The sequence below is a fragment of the Mytilus californianus genome, unplaced genomic scaffold, assembly GCF_021869535.1.
Source record: "Mytilus californianus isolate M0D057914Y unplaced genomic scaffold, xbMytCali1.0.p SCAF_4, whole genome shotgun sequence".
NCBI lineage: Eukaryota > Metazoa > Mollusca > Bivalvia > Mytilida > Mytilidae > Mytilus > Mytilus californianus.
This window is the reverse complement of record NW_026262690.1, coordinates 54,807,880-54,833,902: the sequence shown is the minus strand read 5'-3', so window position 1 is coordinate 54,833,902 and position 26,023 is coordinate 54,807,880. Positions and strand designations below refer to the sequence as shown.

At 30.7% G+C, this 26,023-nt stretch overlaps 1 protein-coding gene across 13 annotated transcripts in view; it reads right to left on the bottom strand.

Annotated features, from left to right (window-relative positions):
* Window positions 1-788: 788 nt before the first annotated feature.
* Window positions 789-26,023, bottom strand: part of LOC127698465 (RNA-binding protein Pasilla-like) — a 44,815-nt gene continuing 19,580 nt past the window's right edge. For 9 of the 13 annotated variants that reach the window (XM_052201933.1, XM_052201938.1, XM_052201934.1 and 6 more), the window contains 4 exons: window positions 21,316-21,456; window positions 12,084-12,241; window positions 10,990-11,143; window positions 789-10,059 (listed from right to left, as the gene is read on the bottom strand). In XM_052201933.1, the coding sequence (XP_052057893.1) occupies window positions 8,816-10,059; window positions 10,990-11,143; window positions 12,084-12,241; window positions 21,316-21,456 (1,697 nt within the window). In that variant the 3' untranslated portion in view covers window positions 789-8,815. Of the gene's footprint in view, window positions 10,060-10,989; window positions 11,144-12,083; window positions 12,242-21,315; window positions 21,457-24,356; window positions 24,513-26,023 lie in introns of those variants that run through there. The other 4 variants (XM_052201935.1, XM_052201943.1, XM_052201932.1 and 1 more) reach the window with 2 other exon arrangements.

Genomic DNA, 26,023 nt, shown 5'->3' with positions numbered 1-26,023 from the left:
GACATATGATAGATGGAAACTTTGTAACATAAGGCATCTGTATAAAAGGTATAAAGCCTCCAGGTCTACTAACCTCTGAAATATAAAGCTATATACAAATAGTTTACACCACTACCACATTGGTTTGTAATCCCTTTGTCTCCCATTCTGCAACCTTTGTCGCAGACACACAAGAATGACCCCACCTGCCTTTCGTATTCCTCTTACTATACCAAGTATTGACCTTGACCTTGCAGACACAACTTTGTATATTTGAAACTAAGTTTGTGACCTTGACTTTACCGGAGACTATCTTAAAGTATAATATTCCCAGATTTTACAGACATTCAAATATTATTTGTGATACACCCTATGGGGTGCAAGCGACAATCCCAAGTATCATGGGAATCCTGCAAGGTTTTTAAAAGTTTTAAATCCCACACGATTTTATATATTTGAATGATTGGTTAAAATTTTAACCTTGCATAAAGCCATTCCAAGCCTATTCAGGACACATCCTATGGTTAATATCCTTCAGGGCATTCAAATTTTCTGAACCATACTTGACAGTCAGTCATATACATGTACCGGTAGTTAATCATATATAAATACAACTGTGATACAGGCAATAGATACAAGTATCAGGGTGTGCTATGGATTTCACGTTAATTTATAGGTAAGGTATATTGCTCTTTCCAAACCACCTTTTCACTGTGCTCAAGAATACTTTTCTATCTGATTTAACTACTTCCTTATCCCTTTACATTTCTTTATGGCAGTAAGGAGGCAAGACAACAATAAAACAAAACTTTCAGCCCAATTTTTTTATTTAGATACTTTTCTTGTGTAAATCTGTTTAATTCATTTGTATGTGGTATTTGCATTCATATCTACATAAAATTTCCTTTTTCACAACATCAACTAAACAGTAAATTCTTCTGAAGTACCATACTAACATCCATTCAAACTAATTTTACTCGCATGCCAATAAAATTAAAAAATAAAAGGAAACAAAATAGTAACAATAGAGGTATCTCTGTCGACTAACCCTTTTTTGTTATACCTGTTTGCATAAAAACTGTACCAGAGGGATATTTTTATGAATGAACATTTTCATGTGACACAGACAATTTTAGTAACAGAAAATATAATGTATATTATATTTACTTAAAACATTTGAGAATTAAATCTGCTTGGGGTGTTAATTTAAAATTATTGTTGGCAACATAAAATTTCATGAAATTAACAGTCTGTCTGTGTTTATCAAATCTGTCAATTTGACATATCAGGCAAAATTTATTCAATTGTGCAGGTATTTGAATCTAATCGTCTGACACAAATTACCAAAATTAAATTTCTTTTTCTGCCACGCTAATTGTCTCAAGATCTTACAAATTTTGAAAGGCATGTCACACCAAATGTATTATGTATTTGCATTTTGTTGTGTTGTTAACTTGATCACTCACAAATAAAAATATCCCTCTCCTAACTGAACATTATAATACTTCATATTTTCTTAAACTCAGTATAATTGTTCAGTGTTGGTCAGGCAAGCTTTCACACTTATGAACAAAAATATTCCTCTATAAACTGAATGAAAACACTTCATAATATTTCTTATAGACACAACTATACCCAATACATTTTTTTTTAATTTCGGCCAGTTGAGCTGACCACTCCATTACTTTTTTTGCTTTAACCAAAGTTCATTTACTTGTCAATGCAAGTTAGATAAATAGATTTTCTCTTTACAGATTTAATATACATCTTAGTAGATAACTTTACAAAAACTATACATTAACAGAAGATTACTCTTTATTCAAATAATCTTTTAATTTGTTCAACAAATTCAACAATAAAGTGAACTTATTTCAAATAAATTAAAATTTAAATAATATACTCTCAGAAAACAAGAAAATAATAACAATATTAAGTATGGCATGCGTTTATGCACAATAAATAACACGAACTGATCACTTGAGTATGTCAACTGATCACACTAGTGTGCACTTACACACATGTCTCAGTTGATTACATCAACATGACAGTGACACACGAGATCATCACATTTGCTGTAGAAGATCTATACCTTTAAATAAATTATTTGGTGTATGACAAGGTTCAATTCATCCCCTCTATTCTTCATGATAGTTTTGAATTCAATATGTTTGGGATAAAACAGTTAATATCCATGGTATAAAACAAAATACTGTAGGTTAAAAGGCAAATAAAACATCTGATCTTTTCAATATTAAAATTAAGTTAAGATGTATTGTTAAAAAATTAACTCCTATAAGATACAATACCACTTCCTGAATTTTTGATTAATATTACTTCTTACTATATATATCAAAATATAAGGGTTTTTCTTTTTTTTGTTGCCCTATTTATATCCATTGTCTTTTCGACATTCTCAATGTTCCAGTATTTTTTTAGCTGCTTTCATCTCTATGAACTGTGAAAACCTTTGTACGTTTTGAAGTCTGTTTGAAATAAATATGGATGATATAATGAGTATCACAGCACTTATCTTGAGGAATATGATATAACCATGTGGAGCCCTCTAAGAGCAATTTGATGATTTTGCTTATTTCAATTTAAATAAATTAAACATTATGTGTGTTCTAACATAATTGCACATCACATTAAATTAATACATGACCAAACTTCAAATATCATGTCAGAAAGACTTAAAATTCATGACAGCATGTCATAAATGAACGGCTACTTCTCAACATGTCTCTCTGCCCTGCTTTAAATAATCTGGTTTACAGGAATGTTTCTAGCTGAACTAAAATTTGTTCATACCCAAAGTCTTTAAATCACATGATCAAATGTCCTATTTACAAATTCTCTCACGCTGCACCAATTACATCACCTGATGATTCATGATCATACTATGGAGATATCAAAGCAAATACCAACAGTAACTTATGCATACATTACATCTAGTAGCCAAGAGTACATACTTGTTAATGGTATTTAGATATATCTAATAAAGGGAGCAAATTAACATACTGAACAAATAAACTATTTTCAAGTAATGCAAAACTATTATTAAGAGAACCATGTACAAAAGTAAAATACTGTTTCTGTTCCCTTGTTTTTGGTTTTGAGTTTTCTGATACAAATCCTACAATGAACTCAAGTAAAATATGTACTCTTGGTTTCATTTAGTTGATTTAAGGTTGCAAACAAGGACTTTCAGTGCTGAACTCATATAAATCCCTAAACCAACTACAGATTGAAAAAAAATAACAGGTTTTTGTTACCATATCATGAAATACCTTCTGACCATGTATTTTTCAACTGCATATACAGTTGAAGTTAAACGAAATAGTGTAACAGTTAAATTTACACAACTTTTCTGTGGAATCACTACTTAAAAAAACTGACAAAAAGATGAAGTTTTGCACTCTGTAATGGTATAATGTTAAAACACATGGAATAAAAACTAAATCTACTGTGATTCTACGAGATATATATACAAAATGGCTGAATGATATCACAGACATTTGAATAACTAAATTCATCTCCTCAATCCATAAATAAATAATTAATAATAATATATATTATGTATATATATATATATATATATAAAGTATCACCATTTCTCATCAACTCAAAAAAGCACTCTGCAAAATAAATGAAAATTTCTAAAACTGTACAGAAAATAATGACTATGTGAAATTGGCTTAGCTTGAAAAAATGTGATTCCACTTAACATATAAAATGTTAATTATTTCTATTCTATTTTTTATGACTGAAGGTATTTCATGAATGGGTCCTATCAACTTTTCTTCAAAGTTATTGACTCTCTACTTGGAGGATGTTATTAGAGTCCAGTTTTTGTATCATACAATTGTACCATAGACATATAAGTTAATTAACAACATAGAAATTAATCACTAATTTGCATATCTTCGTCATCAATCAACAACATTACCCATTACTTAAGAGGTAGTAGACTAGATTTCACTTAACTCAATGATTTTTGTAACATATGAAACAGTGAACAAAATTCTCATGTTCTTGATATAGAATTACATCTGCAGTTTCTGTTGTTTGATATGCAACTTTTTCTTTCCAATTGTTTTTAAATTACAAAAGAAAGGTAGGCTGAATATGCAAAAAGTCAAATAGTAAAAAAAATTCCAATTTGGATTGTTACAGATAAAATGATTTTAAATCTGCAACAAGCTTTGATGTTTTTCTCGATTCTAAATTTTTGCCTGTTTAAAACTGTAAACAATAATATTTTTGTCTCAATGTCTCAAATTTACAAAAATCCTGTTTTGTAAAAGAAAAGAAATGATATTTCTCTTCTGAAAATTTATCAATAATACTGAAATATATATATAAAAAAATTGATACATTAAACTATACAGTTTATGTCCAGGTCATTTAAAATGAAACAAGTTTACCTATACAATATGGTCTGATGTAAAAATTTCTGTAAAAGTACTAATTTCCAAAGAATTTATTGACTGATTGTTGTTTGCTAAATGTCTTATGAAAAAAAATCATTCATATTAAAAATGATGACAACATTGACATCTTTAGGCCAATTGATTTTTATAAATTACAGTATGGATAATTTTGCAAAATAGATGGTTATATTTTCAGTCCAATTCAATGCAAGCTCTGTTCATAGACAAACAAGACAGCCGATTTGTAAGTAGGTTCCGTTTATTTACTAGTATTTTCCATGAATTATTTTATGTGTGAATGTTTCATGATTCAGTTTTCTAAAAGCAAAGCCCTGGGTCAGCAAAAAAACAAACTGATGGTCATTGTTCTAATAATCTTATTAAAAAATTACTTTTTCACAAGCTATTTCAACAGTATACATAAATTTTTATTAGAACTCACAAATTCTATAGTGTATATAAATTTGATGATTTTTCAAGTCAATATCCTTTCATTTACAGCAAAAATTAGTACTTTTACAGTGTCTCATTAAATAAAAAGTTTAAAAACACCAGAATCATTCTGTTTCTTAAGTTACATCAAATATTTTTCAGATCTTTTATTCTCAACACTCAAAATTAGGTCACCATGACCTTATTTTGGCCACACCTCAACTTAAAAACTTCCTATAAAACATAACTAGTACATCAGTTAAAACATACAAAAATAAAACTGCTGAACAATAAAAATCTCTTTCACAAAATGCATTTCCAGTAGAAAGTATGACATGCTTAAACTGTATAAAACTTAGATTTTATCTTAAAACATTTGATCTAGTATAAACCTTGAAATGAAATGGTTATAATTTACACTGAAACTAGGATTTCATTACATAAAAAAGTGATTAACTGTATAAGGAACTTTCTTCACTACACTACACAAATCAAAGAAATTTGAAAGTGAAAGGCAAGAAATGATGGATGATCAAGATCAAAACGACCAAATTCTATGTGTTATCACAGATTTAAATACTCCATGAAATGAGTGGTCATTTGAAAATGTATGTTCTGCACTGAATACTTGCACCAATTTGATTGGCTGGAATACATTTGAAAGATGTAAACTGTTAACATACAATCACAGGAAAGTTATGACTTTCACTGTCAAATTTCATGATTTGAGAAGTATGAGTGAATATGGAAATAAATAAAATAATAAATACTGTATGATATTGGCTAGTCTGGGGTCATATTAACCATGAAGTTTTGTACAGGAAACAATAGTTTATATGGTTTGAGATCAAAATTTTCTAATCTAAAGAAGAAATGAATAGGATCCCTGCCATTTAAAAAACGATGGTTGGTCTAATATTATGTTGATTTCCTACTGAAAATGAAAGTAGAATGACTAATAAAGTTTTGAAAGTTTGAACATGTCATGCTTTTTAATGAAGATGCATGAATATGAAATGAAAAATTATATGCAGTTGCCTCAACCTAGACATTCACTGAATGCTTTATTCAACGATACAAAACGATAGAAAATTTGTATCACTTAATGATCTTATGTTTTACTTCTGAGCCTACAGAAAGACTTGAGTAGCTATACTTTGGAGATTAACACTGTTTCTTTATTGTGTAGGTGTTGAAGTTCACTGAAAATTGAAAGATTCAAGTTAAAGCCAACTGCACAAATTTTCCTGGACATTTTATTTCTGGCATAATTTGTATAAATAATGTACAATGTGAATGGGTAGAGTTTTTGAGTATCTCTGCGATAACTCATCTGTCGTGAACAAGATGGGAAAGATGATTCTTTTTTCAGTGTGCGAAGTTAAATAAATTATCACAGTTGTCAATTTTCAGCACCCAAGTATTGACTGGTGAAGATATGAAAATTTATGAAAATACTATGGACAATGCATTGATATAACAACTGGTCTCCAAAAAACACACTCTTCATACAAAAAACTTAAATAACTATGTCATAAAATCTCTTCACAGTGATTAATTGAATAACTATTAATTATCAAATCATCATCACCACACACTAATAAATAATAATAAATGAAAGTTGTTTTTTTCTGAAAGTAGGGTAATTATTTGAAAGACTCCGTAGCTGGCACATCATTGAAATAACGAAGAAAAACCCATGATTGATGCCAAGATGATCTATATTCATACAATGGGGTGACAATGCACAAGTTTGAGTTTTGAGTACAAGATGCATAATATAAAATCGGTGAAAAAAAAGCATGCTCAATTTTCTTGTGATGATACACTTTGACAGATTTTTTGAAAGACTTGTCTTCACACAATGGGCTGAATAATGACAAAATATTTTATGTATTCAACAAGCACTGGGCAGGAAAACTCAGAGAGCAAAGAGAGAGTAATATAGAAGATAATAATAGATCAGAAAATTTATACTAGCTCATTTCACACCAAAAACAAAAAAATAAATATAATAACTAATTGTACCCGTTATTCAGGTAATTTTACACACATCTAACCTTCCACTGAATATTTTTATTTCATTACACAGCTAGCACAAAAAAGAAAGCTGTGAAATTCTTCACCTACCACGCTAGTACAAATTCTAGAAAGTTATTCCTTTCCAGGTAAACCTGCCTTTACTAATACATGTATATCTATGTGGTGTTATGGTATAATAAATTAATCGAAAATAACTTTCCGTTGAAAAGCTACAGATGTTAAATGACATATACATATAACACTGCTATATACATAGTGTTAATAATTTTAATCCAATGATTTCAATAACATGCAAAAAAAAAATCTGTTCACCTTTATACATAGGTAGAACTCTGTCATCATAGTTACTATACCTACTTGATGAATCATCTACATGATCAATATTAAAACTTATTTAACATCTGTCACCTTTCAATGAAAAATTATTTTCAAAGACCATCAATTATTTGCCAGAAAATATTCTATAAAATAATCAAAATATGTTAATAAGACAACTTTGTTAGATATTGCTTTCATTGTTAAATTGTATATATCTTTGGATGTGGATAAAAACTGACAATTTCATTCATTTTTCTTCAGTCTTGTTTAAATGATTATGGTGAAGTCAGCATTTCCAATTTTACTGAATTAAATTGTGTTTTATCTATATGAAAATTTCATAATTACTGCTATTTATTAAGTATGTTGACAATGACCTGTTGCTTTACACTATTTAATCAATGATAAATATTAATTAGACAAATTTTATTCCTGTGTGAAAAATCATTCAGGCCAACCACAAACTGTCATTATAATCAACAATTCTATTTCATATAAACATATTAGAAATTGCTGCTGGCAAAAATCTTCTCTGATTGAAAAAAATGTATTGAAATTTCACTAGTGCAACATTCATTAAAGTCAAATTCAAAACAGAAAAAAAGATTTCTGGCAAATAACCAAAAATTTTCCTTTTTATAGAAAAAATGTGAACATTATGTTCAAAGGGTGTTTTATGACTATACACACATATATCTAAATAGACATATACATACAAATCGTTAACAACTTTTGAGTTAAATAATAATAACAATCAAATTTGACTAAAACATACGTCAACAAATCTTATCAGTCTGTCAAAAAGTTAATATAATATATATATAATTATATAATATTACAATATATCCTAATCACAATATAAATAGGGGAAACATTCATTCATTCCAATATAACCATAATATATAAACAAAACGTATCACCCTCCAGGTATTCCATGTCGTGCAATGTCTTGCTTTTTATTTTTTACTCCCTAAAAGAAACCTTTTGAAAATTGCCACTCTGTCTTGTCTCACTATATATAATTTCCAATGAACTGAAATTCAACAAGAGTTGTATCCCCTTGATCACCACAATCATTACCGAAAAGATCAAGAGACATTTTCTTCTACAAATAAAAATTTGCAAAACATTGCCAAGATTGAAGTTAACCAATCACATTACTTCTGTTTCTAGCGAAATGCAATAAATATCAATGCTCTTCTGACTTTTACATTGGAAATGACAATGCATGTATCACAAATGTGTTGTACTTCTATTTAGTATGCATGACTGTATCAGTAAATATATATACAAAAACAAACACTAAATGTTATTAAGATGTTTCCTACATGCTTTAAAAATCCCATAACTTGGGAAAGAAAGACTTAAAAGTTCATGAAAAACGAAAAACAAAAACACGTTAAAAAACAAATATGGGCATGCAAATTTCGTGTGAATTGTGATTGTTGATCAAGTCCATGTTTGAATACTAATAACATCACAAATGGGTGCTGTTACATATTACTCTCCAACCACAATAATAAAATATTAACTTAATAAAATTTAAAAAAAGAAAAACAACAACAGTCTTTTTGGGGGAATAATAATAAATTTCTTAAAGCCACTAATTTCAATTAACGAGATGCTTGTCTAGCACGTTTAAGTTCTTCTTGTTGTATACGCTGTTGTATAAGATACTGTGCTTTTCCTATATTTGATGGAGTACCAGTTACTGTGACAATACGATTTCTGGTACCAGGTACGTAAACTCCTTTCTTGGAAATCTGGATGTTGGTTTGTGTAAACTGCTGTAATTCAACAATCCCTTTCCCTCCTGGGCCTAAAATAGCCCCCACTATACTTTCTGCTACTTCCAAATCCTGTTTAATGGTTTGTTGTTTATCCTCTGTTGGACTGTACATACTTGTTCCTAAACCAAAAGAATTTTGATTCAGTGCTATGTTTGGCGGTTTTTCAGTCTGCATGGTTGGTGCGGCAAATGCTGTTGGAGTGCTTGTGTAATTTGTTGCCCCTGTAAATGAGTCATTCAACATGGGGCTCCCAACATATCTCTCATTGGCCATACTTGGTGAGGAGCTCCCAAACAGACTAGAGCCAGCTCCAGTTGATCCAGAACTCCCCAAACCAGATGACCCACTACCAACAGGTCCAAACAAACTACCTGCACCAGTTGAGCTATTGCTCGTATTGAGATAAGAATTATTCTGTGCTGAGCTTGCAGGTGTGGCAGCCATCATTCCCTGAGCCCCAAGGGAAGAATTCATGTTCATTCCTTGCTGCATGGTAGCCTGCATATTCTGCATGTTCTGCATATTCTGCATATTAGCAACACCAGCAGTCATCCCTGGTGTAGGCTGTCCCATATTTGCAATCGTTCCCATATTATTTACTGTAGGAATTTGATTCAGTCCTATCATTCCTAGAATGCCATAACTTGCCAATGTGTTCATAGCGTTACTGATATCCTCTGTAGCCTGTTCTGAATACCCGTTTCCACGCAATGTCATTTTCAAATTTTCCAATGCTGAACTTGTCATGCTTCCTCCTGGTGCCCCTAATGCAGCATTTAAATTCAAATTTGTAATTCCATTCCCTAAACTATTGCTAAAAGCAGTGTTCCCATTTATTCCTATGCCAAAAGCACCTTGGGTTGAATAATTGGTTGTGTTGACAACCATTTCTTGTCCTCTGTTTTGTGCAACATTAGGGTTTGCAAATGGGGAACCAGTAGGATTAGCACTTGCAACAGGACCAGTATAATCTGCATAGCTGATATTTGGACAACTCCCACTTTGTGGATCTTCAACAATTTTCTGTAAAATCAAGTCTACTGCTTTTTTGTTGGATTCAACATCACCTGAAATAATTTTAAAAAAAAAACATTTGTGAATTCATATTATTTAGTAGCACATGTTCACATATATCAAAATAAGTTCTGTACTGAATGTAGCATTTTACATTTCAGTCTATATCCAATCTGAATGGAAATTAGTGTCATATGCCCCACGCTATGCTTTCTGCACATTTGACTAGCTGCAAGACTTTCTTCTAAAACACCTTCTTTGGTCCACTAGGACTTAATATATTGTGAAGTTATATTGGATATAAATATTTGCTGCTGGTCATTAAGTCATGAACAATCTTTCAATCACTAGTGTTATAGTTTGTACACAATACCCTTAACAGGAATTTGATAGGATCCTGTTCAAGAAGTCATAATTTTAGTTGTCCAGGAAAAAAATGAAAGTATTGTAGATATGTAATGATTTTCTATGTAAAGATAGTGTTACTAAAGCATGAAATAGGATTTTTACAGTTAACTTGAAATTATTCACAAGGAGATATTATGTAGACATGTTCAACCTTACAGGGTGTAACTTAGTCATTACCATTATCACAATTTGAAAGTACACAGATCTTTTTTTTTTTCTATATATCACTGATAACTAGGAAAATAATCTAATCAAATCAACACCAAAATTTTAGGCAAAAAATTTGAAAATCTTGGATCTGTCAATGCAAAAATCCAGTTTGGTTGTTTGGTATTCATGTTACAGAAGCAATATATAAGGGCAACAGGAATAAATACTAACTTTGGGCAATTGACATCTTAGTAGACAAGTAATTTTTGTAAGGGCTCATTTGTACTTTTAAAGAGACGATTTCAACAACTGCATACCTGGTAGTTTATTAGCAACTTTTGTATCAGTCCTGCCTACATTGTGCAACCTGGAATAATTTCAGTCAGTGGACAAATGAAGTATAAATGAGACTGAAGTTTTCTTACCAGCTATAGTAACACATCGTTCTGGTAAATTTATTTCTTTAGATTTCTGTGATATCTGTATGTAGGCCCCACTTTCTTCCTTTATCTGTTTTATGTAGTTTCCTGATTTTCCTATAATCATTCCCGCTGTGCTGTTTGGCACTAAAATTTTCACCTGTTCAGAGAAAGAGAGATTTTTAATACATTTTCATTTCATTAATTATGCAACATTTCATTAAAATGGAAATATACCTTGCACTTTCAAAAATATTAACTTGATGCATTAAACCAATTTAAAACTACCATAAAATTAATTATATTAATAAAACCAATTAAAAACTATCATAAAAATTAATTCTATTATAAAATTTATTTAAAAACATGTACTAAGTTGATTACAAAGTGTTCAGCTTTATACTCTAAGATAAAGTTTATAGTATCTTTATTTCAAACATATTAAAGAATGAAGGGTACTTAAGGTCCCCCATGATGAATGATGCATGATAAGGCTGAAGAAATCCCCTCATTAGGAGAAATTCGGGTGATTTTTAACAATTCTCTCTACAGAATTCTATAAAGCCAATGTTTTTTTCAGTATCATCTTAACTGGCTTCCACAACTTCAGATAATTATGAATATAAAAAAAATCATTGGAGAAAGTTTTACAATCAAACTTTAAACTCAATAGGACTGAACAATTTGCTTGAAATACATAACTTCAGATATTGAATTCGAATCAAATTTACCAGTAATAGAGACTAAAATCTGTGGATCTTGTATAAGTTTTCTAATTATTTAAAAAAAAAATTTCATTTGACAAAATGTAAATATGTGCTAATAACCCTACAAATTAAGAAAAAATGCTGGCCTTATATTAATAACATCATTGACGATACCAATTTAATTATACCAGATCATATTATGTTCTCCAGTTGAAAGCTCAAGAACTGGATAAAATATTAATACCATTAAAAGATTGTCACGAAAATACATTTACACATTTTTCTGTTTTTACACGAAGTGCCTTTAATGAGGTCTTTTTAAGGGGATTTCTTCAGCCCATAAAATTAATAATGATAATGATATCAAACCGTGTTAATTGGACGATAGATTACTTCATTACAAACCTGTCTGTGCCTCTCAAAGTTTTTATTTGTTTCTTCTAACTTTGGGTTGGGGTCTGGTTTTTCTCTAATTTTTTCCATGATGAATGTGTGTATTTTTCTGACAGCATCTGCAGCACCCATTATTAAGCATACTCTTTCTGTTGTGGCTAAAACAAAAATTTTACAAAAATTAGGTCAACATTGAAAGATAGCTTTCACTACATCATCCAATAAAGCTTTGCTGTTTTTACCCAGGCATAAGCACTCCATTGCATATAAAGATTTCTGAGCTCTGCATTTGGCAATATCTACACCACCCCTTTTACAGTCCAATAAAAGTAACAGAAAGTTATATAACCTGTATATAAAGATCATTCTTTGGACCAGAGAAAACTGACCTTACAAAAGATGTGATTTTTGAATTGAGGTTTAAAATGTGCAAGTATAACTACAGAGGAACAAGAAGAGGGTGAACTGACAACAGCTTTTCACTAAATAGAGGTGGCCTTTACAGCAGGTTTGACTGTACTTATTCATATACATGTATGTATGCCTTGAATCTAGAGTTTTGGTACAGCATTAAAGTTCTCAATCATGCATTTCAAAATTATTCCCTTAAACAAATATATATCTTGATTATATGTGTAAATTTAATATACTAACTTCAAAAATTTTATAATCATAATTAAATCACATAAAGCCTATCATTTTCTTATGAGCCTGTAACCCATTTTGGACTCATACTTTTTTTTCAGGCATGACTGTGAAAGAAATCTAATAATACTTAAACATAATATTAGCCAGCCATAATAACTCAAGTACCCCCATACTGAATTTCAACCTCCTCACCTGTTAGATCAAAGGATTACCTGTGTAAAACCTCACAGGTAAACTATTTATCATTTATCTATGTGCCAACACCCACTTTATTTTACAGTATTAAGTAGTATACATTGCTTTTGGCAAACACATAGACAAGATCAGATGAGGACTACATTATTTGTAGGTGTAAGTGAAGAGGAAATCAACAGTAATTTTGAATTGAAGACGTACACTTGGCAATATGATTAACATAATTGAAGATGGTATTCATTCTGAATAGATAGAAAAACAAGCTCAGAAACTGTACAATACTGCTTCATAAACAAATCTAATACATGTATTATAAGAACACTAGACAATATGTGAGTTTGATACTCTTTAGACAACATCATAAAATACATTAAGTTTTAGAAAGGTCTTCAACAGCTCTATTTGAAATGTTACACCAGATTTCTATGGTTTGTGTCATATGAAGCCTCTTCACCTCAATTACTTTCCCATGTACTAGATTATCACTCTTGAATAGTCATTGAAACTTACATCAGTAATATTATTATTGCAAACAAGTATATTTTTTTTCCTTCCTGGTGAATTGTATGTAAAAATATGTCACCTATAACAGGTATATATATATATATATAATCATCTATGTGAATTTTCCATTTAAATGGATTGTGGCTTGCTTTATTCAAGGAAATAGGTCATTTGTAGATGATGTTCCTGTCAACACACATTATGTGTAACTATATAATTTTTATACATTAAGTCAGTTTGATAGAAGCAGCCAATATTTCTGCACTGTCATGTGAGCTGAATACTGTATTATCTTATGCCTGATTATGCTCACTAATTAATAAATAGTGTTGTATGTCTTATATGATTCATCAAATATCAAATTATCATCTCCTACACTTGTTTTTCTTATTATAATAATGTTTTTGTCGTCAAGTCAGGGTTCCTAAAACATGCAGCCAAAAGTTCCCAAACAATAAGTATCACTAAACTAGCAAAACAATAACTAAAACAAGAATATGTGTCCAAAAGACACCATGCCCCGCTTGCATTTTTATTCTCTTTGTCAAATGAAATTGAGGGCAACATTACCGTAAAATTTGGACCAAAACCCAAATTTGCCATACTTTTTAGAAAGTCCCAATCATAATGACTATGTATGCAAAGTTACAAGTGGATGCAACTATAACTTCATCATTGACCAAAAACTTTAACTTGACACGGAACAGATGGACGAACGAACGGAGGCACGGACCAGAAAACATAATGCCCCTATTACTATCGTATGCGGGGCATAAAAACTTGGTCACCCAAAATAGGAATTTTAAGAGAAATCAGGTTGTTAAGTTTCTTGTTTGAATTGTTTTACATTTGTCATTTTTGGTCCTTTTATAGCTGACTATGCAGTGGAGAGTTGTCTCATTGGCAATCATACCACATCTTCTTATTTTCATATTATCTTAGAAAAAGATGCATAAGAGAACATAGCATCTAACCAAAGTGTGAAATGAAAGGAAAACTTGAGGGGTATAACTGTTGTACTTCTCATCACTTGTTCTAAGAAGCCATTTATGATGATCTTCCAACCAGAAACTGAAATTTCAATGGCATTGACGGTAAAAGATGACAACATCAAACCATCTAAGTTTGAATTAAGAGGAAACCTTAAGGACACAACATATATCAAAGGCAATACTATATATACAGCACCAAACCATCAAACTATAAACTGGGTTGGAGTAAACCTTGAGGTACAAATGTTTAACATGAGTGTAACGGACAGCAACATCAAACCATCTAAGTTTGAACTAAGAGGAAATCTTAAGGACACATCATATATCAAAGGCAATATTATATATACAGCACCAAACCATCAAACTATAAACTGGGTTGGAGTAAACCCTGAGGTACACATGTTTAACATGAGTGTAACGGACAGCAACTTCAAACCATCTAAGTTTGAACTAAGAGGAAACCTTAAGGACACAACATATATCAAAGGCAATATTATATATACAGCACCAAACCATCAAACTATAAACTGGGTTGGAGTAAACCTTGAGGTACACATGTTTAACATGAGTGTAACGGACAGCAACTTCAAACCATCTAAGTTTGAACTAAGAGGAAACCTTAAGGACACAACATATATCAAAGGCAATATTATATATACAGCATCAAACTATAAACTGGGTTGGAGTAAACCCTGAGGTACACATGTTTAACATGAGTGTAACAGACAGCAACTTCAAACCATCTAAGTTTGAACTAAGAGGAAATCTTAAAGACATAACATATATCAAAAGCAATACTATATATACAGCACCAAACCATCAAACTATAAACTGGGTTGGAGTAAACCTTGAGGTACACATGTTTATAGCAGATAGCAAAAGGAACATAACTCAAGTGAGAACTTGGTAGAAATCTTGTAAAATAAAATGAATCCGAAATTAAAGAACCTTTGTGAGCACGCTCACATACCCCACGCCCCCACATTGTCACTGGACAAACAAAATCTCACCAGATTCCTAAGTTCAAAGACTCATAACTCTACAAAAGTCAACTGATAAAAATTTTCTTGTGGATATGAACATTTACATATTATGTCCTCATTAACTACAAAGTTTCATGAAATTCTGTTGTGTGGTTTCAGAGGAGATGTGATGACAACTGTTGCAGTAGTATATTGAGGCCAATAAGTTCAAAGGGGCATAACTCCTGAATCATAATTTCCTGTTAATATGCACATCTACATAGTATGTCCTTATCTACAAAGTTTCATGAAATTCTGTTGTGTGGTTTCAGAGGAGTTGCGATGACAAGAACAGGACTGACGGACAGACAGACGGACGGACGGACAGACGGACGGGTCAAAAACATTATACCCTCCACAACTTTGTTGCGTGGGGTACAATAAATGCATATATTCAAAGAATGAAAGGGAGGATACCTTAAGTTATACAACATCTAGTCAACAGAATAAAGCATCAAACCAGTATGATATCTAAGGGGATAGTCAACAGAAGACAACATCAAACCAGTGTGAACTCTAAGAGGATAGTCAACAGAATAAAGCATCAAACCAGTGTGAACTCTAAGGGGCTAGTCAACAGAATAAAGCATCAACCAGTGTGATATCTTAGGGGATATACAACAGAATACAGATTCAAACCAGTGTGAACTCAAAGGGGATAGTCAACAGAATACAGTATCAAACCAGTGTGAACTCTAAAGGGATAGCCAACAGAATACAGCATCAAACCAGTGTGAAGTCTAAGGGAATATCCAACAGAATACAGCCTCAAACCAGTGTGAACTCTAAAGGGATAGCAAACAGAATACAGCATCAAACCAGCATGATTTCTAAGGGGATAGCCAACAGAATACAGCATTAAACCAGTGTGAACTGTAAGGGAGAAATGGTCAACCAATGGTTTCAATCTATCACAATATCTCCATGGTTTTATTTTTTGGTGTTTTCTTATCCTATTTTGATTCTGTCTAAATCCTGATATGCGGTGGCTATTTTATTGCTTTAATCAAATTTTGTATTATGAAATACCTTTGGCGCTGTCATTTCAACCAAATTCAGAAGTGAAGATAGCGGATAGAGTACTTTCATAAATATAGAGAGAAAGTCGTAAAAGCGGTATGTGCACGAATGATCAGGAAATAAAATGGCCATTTCACAATGAACAAATAATAACCATTTACCACCATTTTAAAAGAATGCTAAAAGATCTTTGCATTTAAACCATGTGAATTATTTTGGGAGATAAATATCTTGATGTATGTAACAAATATCAAATATAACACAATTTCAAACCAAAATGCGAACAGGCAATTTAATAGACAGAGAAAACAGTACAAATTTAATCAAAAAACAAAGAGAACATCACAAAACATTATTGAAATTGAATGTAGAAAAACCACCTCAGTGAATGTCTGTCGAAAACCTTATCTGAACAACCTGGTTATAAATTTCAACCTCAAAAATCTGTGAAAATTGTTTAAATGCTTTTATTGATCAAAGTAAGTTTTTTTACATAATATCTATCCAGGTTATTATGAATAGATAATTTGAGTTCGTATACTTTGCCATCTTTAGCTTGCTCATGTGCAAAGGCACAATGCTTGTAGGATATTCCCCTATGACACAGATATAACCTTTCTTCAGTGTAATAGTTCTTACAGAACACAAAGGTTCAGCTAGCTTTGATGAGACAAAAACATATTCTAGAATTAGACATCATATTCTCCTCTTGTCATTGATTCAACATTTCTATCTAATCAAATTAATAGCAAACATTTGCTTAAAACCTTTTAGCCGACATTCTCATGAAACTTCTTTTTTATCATTTCAACTGCATTTAATCATTTTTCCTGATTGAACATGATATTTTATCTAAATCTACAGGAAAGAAAAGACAGTTGGTTGATGCATCTAGACAGACAGACTTGCAACTAGAACTTTATAAACAAGGTTAAACAAGGATATTCTAGGAAGAAAATATTTTGATATGCAACACATTTTCTTTCCTTCCAAAAATCTGAATACAAGTTAAAGTAACAAGTTTCACTCAGCTTTTGTGTAAAACTAACAGCCTTTGTCGTTATGTTTCGTTTTATTTTTCAATTTGACTAAAAATGCAGTCAGTTGTAGAGTAGTACATACATTTTACAGAGTTTTTATATTTTGGATAATGTCAGACCCCCAAATTTATGAAACTATAACACTTCAATATTAGTGAATGTATATACAGGAAGTTTCATACAACTAAACTGATGAGACCTTTCTTCTAATGCAAAAAAAATAACCAATTTAGAAAATGACTGACGAAAGATCCAATTTAAAACCATTGGCTAATTGACCAATTTTACAAGTTTTGAGAGACAAAAGAAATGGACATAATTAAATACCTAATTAAGCAAGTCTTTCAGGTGTCAGAATGTCAGAATTTGTTCAGTGGATCATGACATTGGCTTTGTCATTCTGTCTTTACAGCTGTGATCAGATATAGACATTTAAAATTTATTACATCTTGTTGACCAGAATGGCTTAACACCTTCCAAAAGATTATATATTAACCAGTACCCATTTTCATTAACAACTTATTATAAATTAGTTTATCCTCCTTTAACATCAGTATTCAATTTACAAAAATTCCTGAACCTTAAAGTCCTGAGCTACAAAATATTTAGTTTGAGAACATAGTGTTGATAGTGAAATTTAACGTTTTAAATGTATTAGAAATATGGATTGACACATAAAATCCCTATTTTTTTCCAAAATTTTTGTTTGTTTGAATGTAAATGGAAATCATCTCTTCATATGAAGCTTTTTTTTTTAAATTTTAGTAGTCAATATAACCTTAGCAACTGCAAACCTATTAAATTCCAACATGTTCCAGCTTACTAAAATGTCATACTGATCCCATGGTTTGACAGTTAGCCACCAGTAGAATAGAAGATCTGATATAAATTCAATTGAAATGACCTAGACAATGTTTTACATGGAACACCCATAAATCAAATCCGAATAATTCCATTATACAATTACTGCTGAGCAAAATCATATTTGATTTTCTAAATAAATTTTTCAGACATGGAACCCCAAAAAAGTAAACCGCCTCAAAATTCTACCAATATTAAAGTAAGAATCTCAATAAAGAGAACATGAATAAGGAATTGGAAAAAAATCTGCATGAAATTATATCAAAATTACTATTTCAAATTGTAATTATGTATTCATACTTATCATGATTTTTTTGTTTTTTGTTGGGTTGCTGTATCATTGTTTTTCCACACTTTATTTACTTTATTCATATGTTTTTGGAATCTAATTAGATTTTAATTCAAACTTAACATAAATTTATTTTATATACCAGTACCATGTAATGCTATAAATATCTTTGCAAAATTGTTGGAAAGTTCAAATATTCACAGACCAACTTATCCGTTAAATGTTTTAAAAAGTAGACAGATCTCGAATTTCTTTAAATTATACCCTTTCAATCATAATTTTACATAAATAGATGAAACATACATTTTTTCTTGAGAAGTGAGATGTGAACAATTACTAGTCACTTGTCAACAAAAGTCTGTTAACAGTGCATGCTACACAGTTATTGTTAACAACAGTGTCTCTAGTAATACACACGATAACTTTTACACCCCTAAACAATATGTTATTGGTTTAAATGTTTCAATATACCCATAAGATAAATAAAATATGTAGTTTCGGAACAATAACTGTTCATTTAAAATGTATAATTTGCTGACAAGAAAGACTTAAAATCTTGGAACAAGAAAGCATTCATTTTATAAATAGGCCTTTGTTAAGTTTTACCTAATTTAATAACAACAGATGGTAGTTTGTTATTTTATTCAATAAATCTCTAAACTAGCAGTTATTGCTTATTAAGAATGCTTCTTTAGGCACAAAACATTATATATATATATTAATTTTAAAACCAAAGTAATATCTCAGTACTCATGAGAAAACAATTTCTACAAGAAACTAGTCTTGCTTTTAACTCATTTGCCATAAGATGTACACTGACGGCCAATAGTTTGTGAATTTAAATTCTATATATTGAAAAGTAAATTTTTATTAATGCAACTCATTTAAAAACCTTAGATATAACCTATAATTCAAAAGATGCTTTAAAGAAATAACAAAAATGATTCTTTTTACAGGTTAGATTTGAGAAATTTGAAGGTACTGATCATTTAAGTCCCAAAACAATTGCCTTAAAGATTCAAATGGGATTTTAAACCTTTGGTCATGTAGAAATCCATTCTGACACATGAATAAAACTTACTAATTATTATTAGAAGAGGTACTGTAAGAACAATAATATATGATATATAATCAGAAGCCGATAACAAATTTGCTAACCTTGTCCAAAGATAAGAGTGAAGTGAAAAATATTCTGTTTTCTAAAATTATCAACTAACAATGTACTAAGTCCAGGAAAATACAACAAAAATGAAAGTAAAAATCACTAGCAAACATGAGAAAACATGAAACAACTGCTAGAACAAATAAATGGATCAATGAATGACTGTTTAACATCCCGTGGCAACTATTACATTCATATTGTAAGACTAACACTTGTTAAGAAATGGATCCTGCTTTTTACTAAACTGACATGCTGAGTTGTATTTTGAACAATCTAGTTAACAAGGCAAGTTTGTTTTAAGACATGACATCCTACATGAAGACATTACCTCTATCTATCTAGACTTTGTTCTTACCACTAAATGCTGTTTGCTAAGTAAAAGAAGTGGCAAATGTCTATATCTTTTAGATTGTATACATGACCTCCTTCACTGAAGGTGAGCAAACTATCACAATAGCATCCAGGCAATTAGAACAAATAGAAATTAAATGGCAAGAGACAATTAAATTCTCATAAGGAAAAGTTTCAAAGGTTTAAATCAATATTAAGGAACATTTTATAAATTGTTTTGTGGTTAAAGAAGCATATTTAATAAGCAAAAGCTTTTAGTTTCAAAATTCATTTTAAAGGAAAAAATGGAAAAAATGGAAAAATTACTAACTGTTCATATCACATTAAGTAAAAAATAAAATGATTTCATAAGGAGACACAAACTATGCCATTTTTATATTTACAAGAACTTTCATTCTAATATAAATCACAGGTCTTCTTAGATTTACAAATTTCCAAAATCCAAGTAATCTACTTTATAAACAGTGACAACTTGAACATTTCTTTACATCAAGTAAGGATGAGTAAAACAAGAAAGTCACTACTTTTTCAAAGTGAAGACTCATTATTACCTGTAAGATTATACCAAATCAATACATCTTATATATCCATGTGAAAACCCCACATAGATTTTTCACTTACTCCATTGCTTATCATACTGTGGTATGAATTGAATATTGTATTTTTTTAATATGCATAAGTGGAATGGTGGGTATATATCAATGAGACAGCAAACAAGCAATGCAAAAACACAAATCTAATGGTCAATATATGGTTATCAACAAAAGACCTGATATCCATACCCCTGATGTAATGAAAATATTACATTTCCTTGACATTTTGAGATATCATTGCAAACACTTGCATATCCAGTCAAGAAAATAAACACTCCTTAAGAAGGAGCCAACTGAACACCACCATCAATGAAGGAAACAGTCTGTTTAGTGTTCATCCTCATTAGTAAACTAGTCCAAATAGTCGTACATATACTTTTTTGGAAAGATGTCTTTTTATCTACCTTATAACTTTGTGAGATTACAGAGTAATTCAAGTAGATTAAAGAAATCAGAGAAAATAATCACTATTATCAATGTTATTTTGGCTGAATTTTATGCGAGCTTTCATGAAAACATTAATGTTTAGCAATTTTTGGTTTCTGTTGGCAGTACCTGGATAAAAGTCATTAGCTTTGGACATTTTAACGCGGGCTCCAGCCTCTTTTTGTACTTGAGCGATGGTTTCTCCTCCTTTACCAATGATGGCTCCGGCGGCAATTGACGGCACTAAGATCTTTAAATGTATGTTGTCACCTACAAAAGAAGAATTCATTCATTTATGTTATCTTCATTTACTAAAGTTTTATACACTGTATAATTTAAAGGATGAACATATATGTATATTTTACATTACTCTTCCAACATGCTTGACATTCCTTTCCAATGCAATTTACTTACACATAATAACATTGGTTTATTGAACATATTCCTAAAACTGTTTTTGATTTGTTATAAATTAAGCCATGCAATAAATTCACACTATAATTTTGTTCTCAACCACAAGTGGATTGCCATGTATGTTAAAAAAAACTTCTTCTGAAACATTTTATGTTTATTTGTTTTCCATGCACTATATAAAATCAAGCCTTACAACTTATTTTCTGATGGGATAGGATAAAGCATCTTCAGTAATGAAACACTTCAAATCTTCTATCAAACATGTTGAAAATACCAAAAAAACATATTTCTATAACCACTGAAAGAATATCACAGGCTTTCAAATGTGATATGTATAGCAATAACCACTACTTTATAATTAAATGTTCTTCAAAAATCATATTTTTCAACACATAAACCAGGACGAGATTTTCATTGATCAATAATATATAAGATTTAATTTTTTATCAAATCATACAAAATGTGTACATATAATTTCAGTTTGAAAGTTATCTAAAATCAGCTGATTTCTAGAAGAAGATAACTGGGACAAGATAGAAGATTCACCCCACTGGCCCCCTGTTGCACAGCTGATTCCAAAAATATGCAGAAATTTACATTTCCTCTTGATTACCATGTACTAAATATAACTTCCTCCTTCACATATTTTGCCAGATGCTAGAAACTGTCTATACATTCATAAGCTCAACTTCAAACAATTTATCTCTCTCAAAAGTGTTATAATGAAGTTACATACAGCAAAGCAAACCCATACCATACATTTTTGTGAATAAATATATGCTAGAAACAATTGAAACATTATGAAACATATTTCAGTTCTACTTAACTGTGCATACTTTTGTAATTTATTATTGTGTCTTTAGAAGTGGCAACATTAAAATACTTAAGTATACATGTATCCTACTTTATTATTTGGCACACTTGTCATCTTTTTTTAACACAAACACACCTGAGAATTTGGAAGCAAAGCAAATTACCTTTAAGTTCTGCAAGTCATTACTTTGTAGACTAAATATAAATTCAGACTGTTTAATTAATTTACCAAATAACCCCTACTTACTACATGATGTTCAAAGAAGCTTTTTACATAACATTTCTTCATTTTTCCTTTTCATTATATTTTTTTGGTGGGGATGGGGGTAGGGGTATGAGTAGTTATTGGTAATTTTCAAAGGTTCATTCAGTCAAAATTAGGTCTTCACTGGCAATACATATTATTCAATATAATTACTAAAATATTCAAATTGTCAGTCAACACTACTGCAGATTGGGAAAGTTCATTCCAACTCATTTATAAATTAAAAAAATTGAAGAAAAGCTAGAATCACCACTCAATCTCTCTCTATTTCAATTATTCTTTAATTAAACGGTCTACTCAAATCTTCAATGGTTTCTAGTTTCCCATACTCAGTGGAAAAATAAATGAACTTGGTACTATTTCTCCAACTAAAACAAATATCTGCTTTCTATCATTTTCCAAACTTATTGAAATTATTGATGTTTGCTTTCAGTCCCTTGTTCTAGAAAGTACAAAATAACCCATCCTTTTATTCATCAAAGATGCATAATAAATGGTTTATAATTGAGCCAATAGGGGATCTATAAGAAAGTACTAATCAAGATATAAACTGACATGAAGTAATAGCAACTAATACAAGCATTAATTAATTCTATCAGTCTTGTTCCATGTTCCAGTACCCTCCAGCATACTGTTATAGAGATCATTGAAGTCCAGCCAATGATGTGACTAGCTTGATGTGGAGAAGAACTGAGAAGAGACAAGTTTGTACAAAATGTACCAAGTTGTACAAATTACTAAGATTATGGACAAAAACGACTGAGCATACACAAGACATAAGTTAGATCAATACAAACAAACACACACACAGGATCTTAATCCATTCATGAAAGATAACGAAGCTTTTGACAATAGTAACAATTAAATCATCTAAGCATTGTGTGCCATAACATTCTACAGATGTGCCATTCTCTACAGATTACGTGAGTTGTAAAGAATATTATTTGTTCTGCAAAACTGCATGTGCACTGACGAGAACTAGAACTAGAAAATTCAGTCCAGATGTGAGAGCTGTCCCAGTAAATAAGAAATTATCTGATTTGAAGAAGCTGTTTCTCCAGACTTTGGACAATGGTCATTGAATTCACTTTAAGATTATAATTTTCAGCAAGCCTCAGTCACAGTGTTTGTTTGACATATATTCAACAAGAGCTTCTTAAAAACAAGATCTATAACGGGTCAGGACTTCATTTGCTGCATGCAATTGATTGAGGTCACATGTGTTCTGAAGCATGTAAATTCATACACTTCCATAGAAAATTTTCCTGGTACATTATGAGTGTTGTAACATTTCAAACTATGGGCTAACAGGAAGTGGCTGCATGCAGATATAAAAATTGCTTCAACTTAACATTATCAATCTGCAGACCAAAATATAAAATCATTCCCATTCATAGAAGATAAAAAAGTTTTGATGCAAGTTTTCAACTAAGGTCTTTCAGACGGACTGAGGGACAGATGGACGAAGTTGAGTTGTTGCTAGATTCGGCTTAGCTGTTGCATAGGCAGTTAATAATAAGAAATTAATCCATGGCATTTGTAACGATACTTCTAGCTGGCTTCAGTTATGCCACTTGTCTTTTGTAGGTTAGTTTTGTACACCAGTTCCAAAAAATAAGCATATTAAATGATGAGTCTTCAAATGTTCAATTCAATCAAAAAGAAATAAATGAAATACCTTTTCCTGGTGTCAGCTTGATTTTATAAAATCCACCCATGTTCATAGCATCAAAATGTCCATAAAATTCATCCATATTTTCATATGAATTCATAATGACACCTCCTGATCAAACTGACCACAACTATGTAAAAGAATGCTCAAATGTATCCTGTTAAATACTTTTTTTTTCAATTTTAACCCCTAGATTATTGTAACACACAGGAAGTCCATAGCAAAGTTCACCGTATATTTTTCTGCAGAAAGGGTTTTATTATATCCTGATAATCACAAGATACTCAATTTTTTATCACATAATTTATCCTGAATATGTAAAAAAAATCAAACAATTGAAAAATTCTTCCTGTTTAATCCAAACATAATCAAAATAGGTGAGAACAATTGAGGAATGTGTAGTTTTCATTTCTATAAAACTTATTATGAGGAAAATTGTTTTAAAATGTGCTTTTATCAGCAAAAATATTTTCCCTATTGCCCAAAAGTCTCTTTATAAATATGCTTATAAACAAAACACTTTCCACTGAAAATTGTTTTTAAAGGGAGAAAAGATTGGTTAATGCAATGGATATGTATTCTTTTTTCTTCCACTCAATTTATAAATTACATTTCCTCTTTGTTTCCTTATTTGTAATGGTGGAAAATTCATTCAATTTTAACTAAATTTCTAAAAACAAAATCAGCTGTTAGATCTGAATGTTGTCTGCTCTTTTGTGCAGTGCAACTGACATTTGCAAGTTCACTTTGACACAGAAACCTTAAACAGTAGCTTATTAAAAGCAATACTTCAATGTTTAGAATAAAAAAATGAAAAATGTCTAAATGTAATTGTTAATTCTTTCTTCTTGGTTTGAAGGACTAATACTTCTTGATGGTTTGAAAATTCATCTCTCCTTATTGAGACACACCATTCACTTCCCTCAATATACATATGTAATCATTAAACTACATGTACCTAACTAGTTCAAGGAAGTACCATCATTTCATTTTTATTTTAGTCATTGAATTGATCCCATCAAACAAAAATAGATTTGTTCCTCTCCTGTTTCTGTTTAATATTTAGACTGACATGTCCATTTCATACCACAATCAATTTCACTATGGTTATAGCAATCAGTGATCCAAGTTCATTCAAAGAAAACTTCTGATGAATGAAAATTAGCACATTTGCTATCAATACCCATTAAAAATTTATTTCACTAGTCGTTCAACTCCATTAATATTATTACTCTAAGTCAGCAAAAACTAAAGGAAAGTCTCTTATTGCAGTTAGACAAATTCTTTTTTAAAAATCTTACTTTTAAAAAAAGTTGTTTCTGGTGATTACTAACATAATTTCAAACATTTGGAACATTGTAGTGTTGTAACTTATTATTCCTGGCATATTACATGATTCTATAAATTGACAGAGACCAACCCCCTCTTATTGATCACTCTAATTTGATCACACTGATTCATCTACCCTGCCTACTAGTCAAGTTACAACATCAATACATATTTGCCATTTGACAAAAAGGTTCAGGACATGCACTTATCCTTGTAAACCTCACTAAATATAATCTAAAGATTTATCTGTGGAATTTATAAAACAATTAAAAAATGCATTGCATTGAAACACTATTTACATTTACTGTCATAAATGAAGTTTGGAAGACTTTATATGGGGAGCT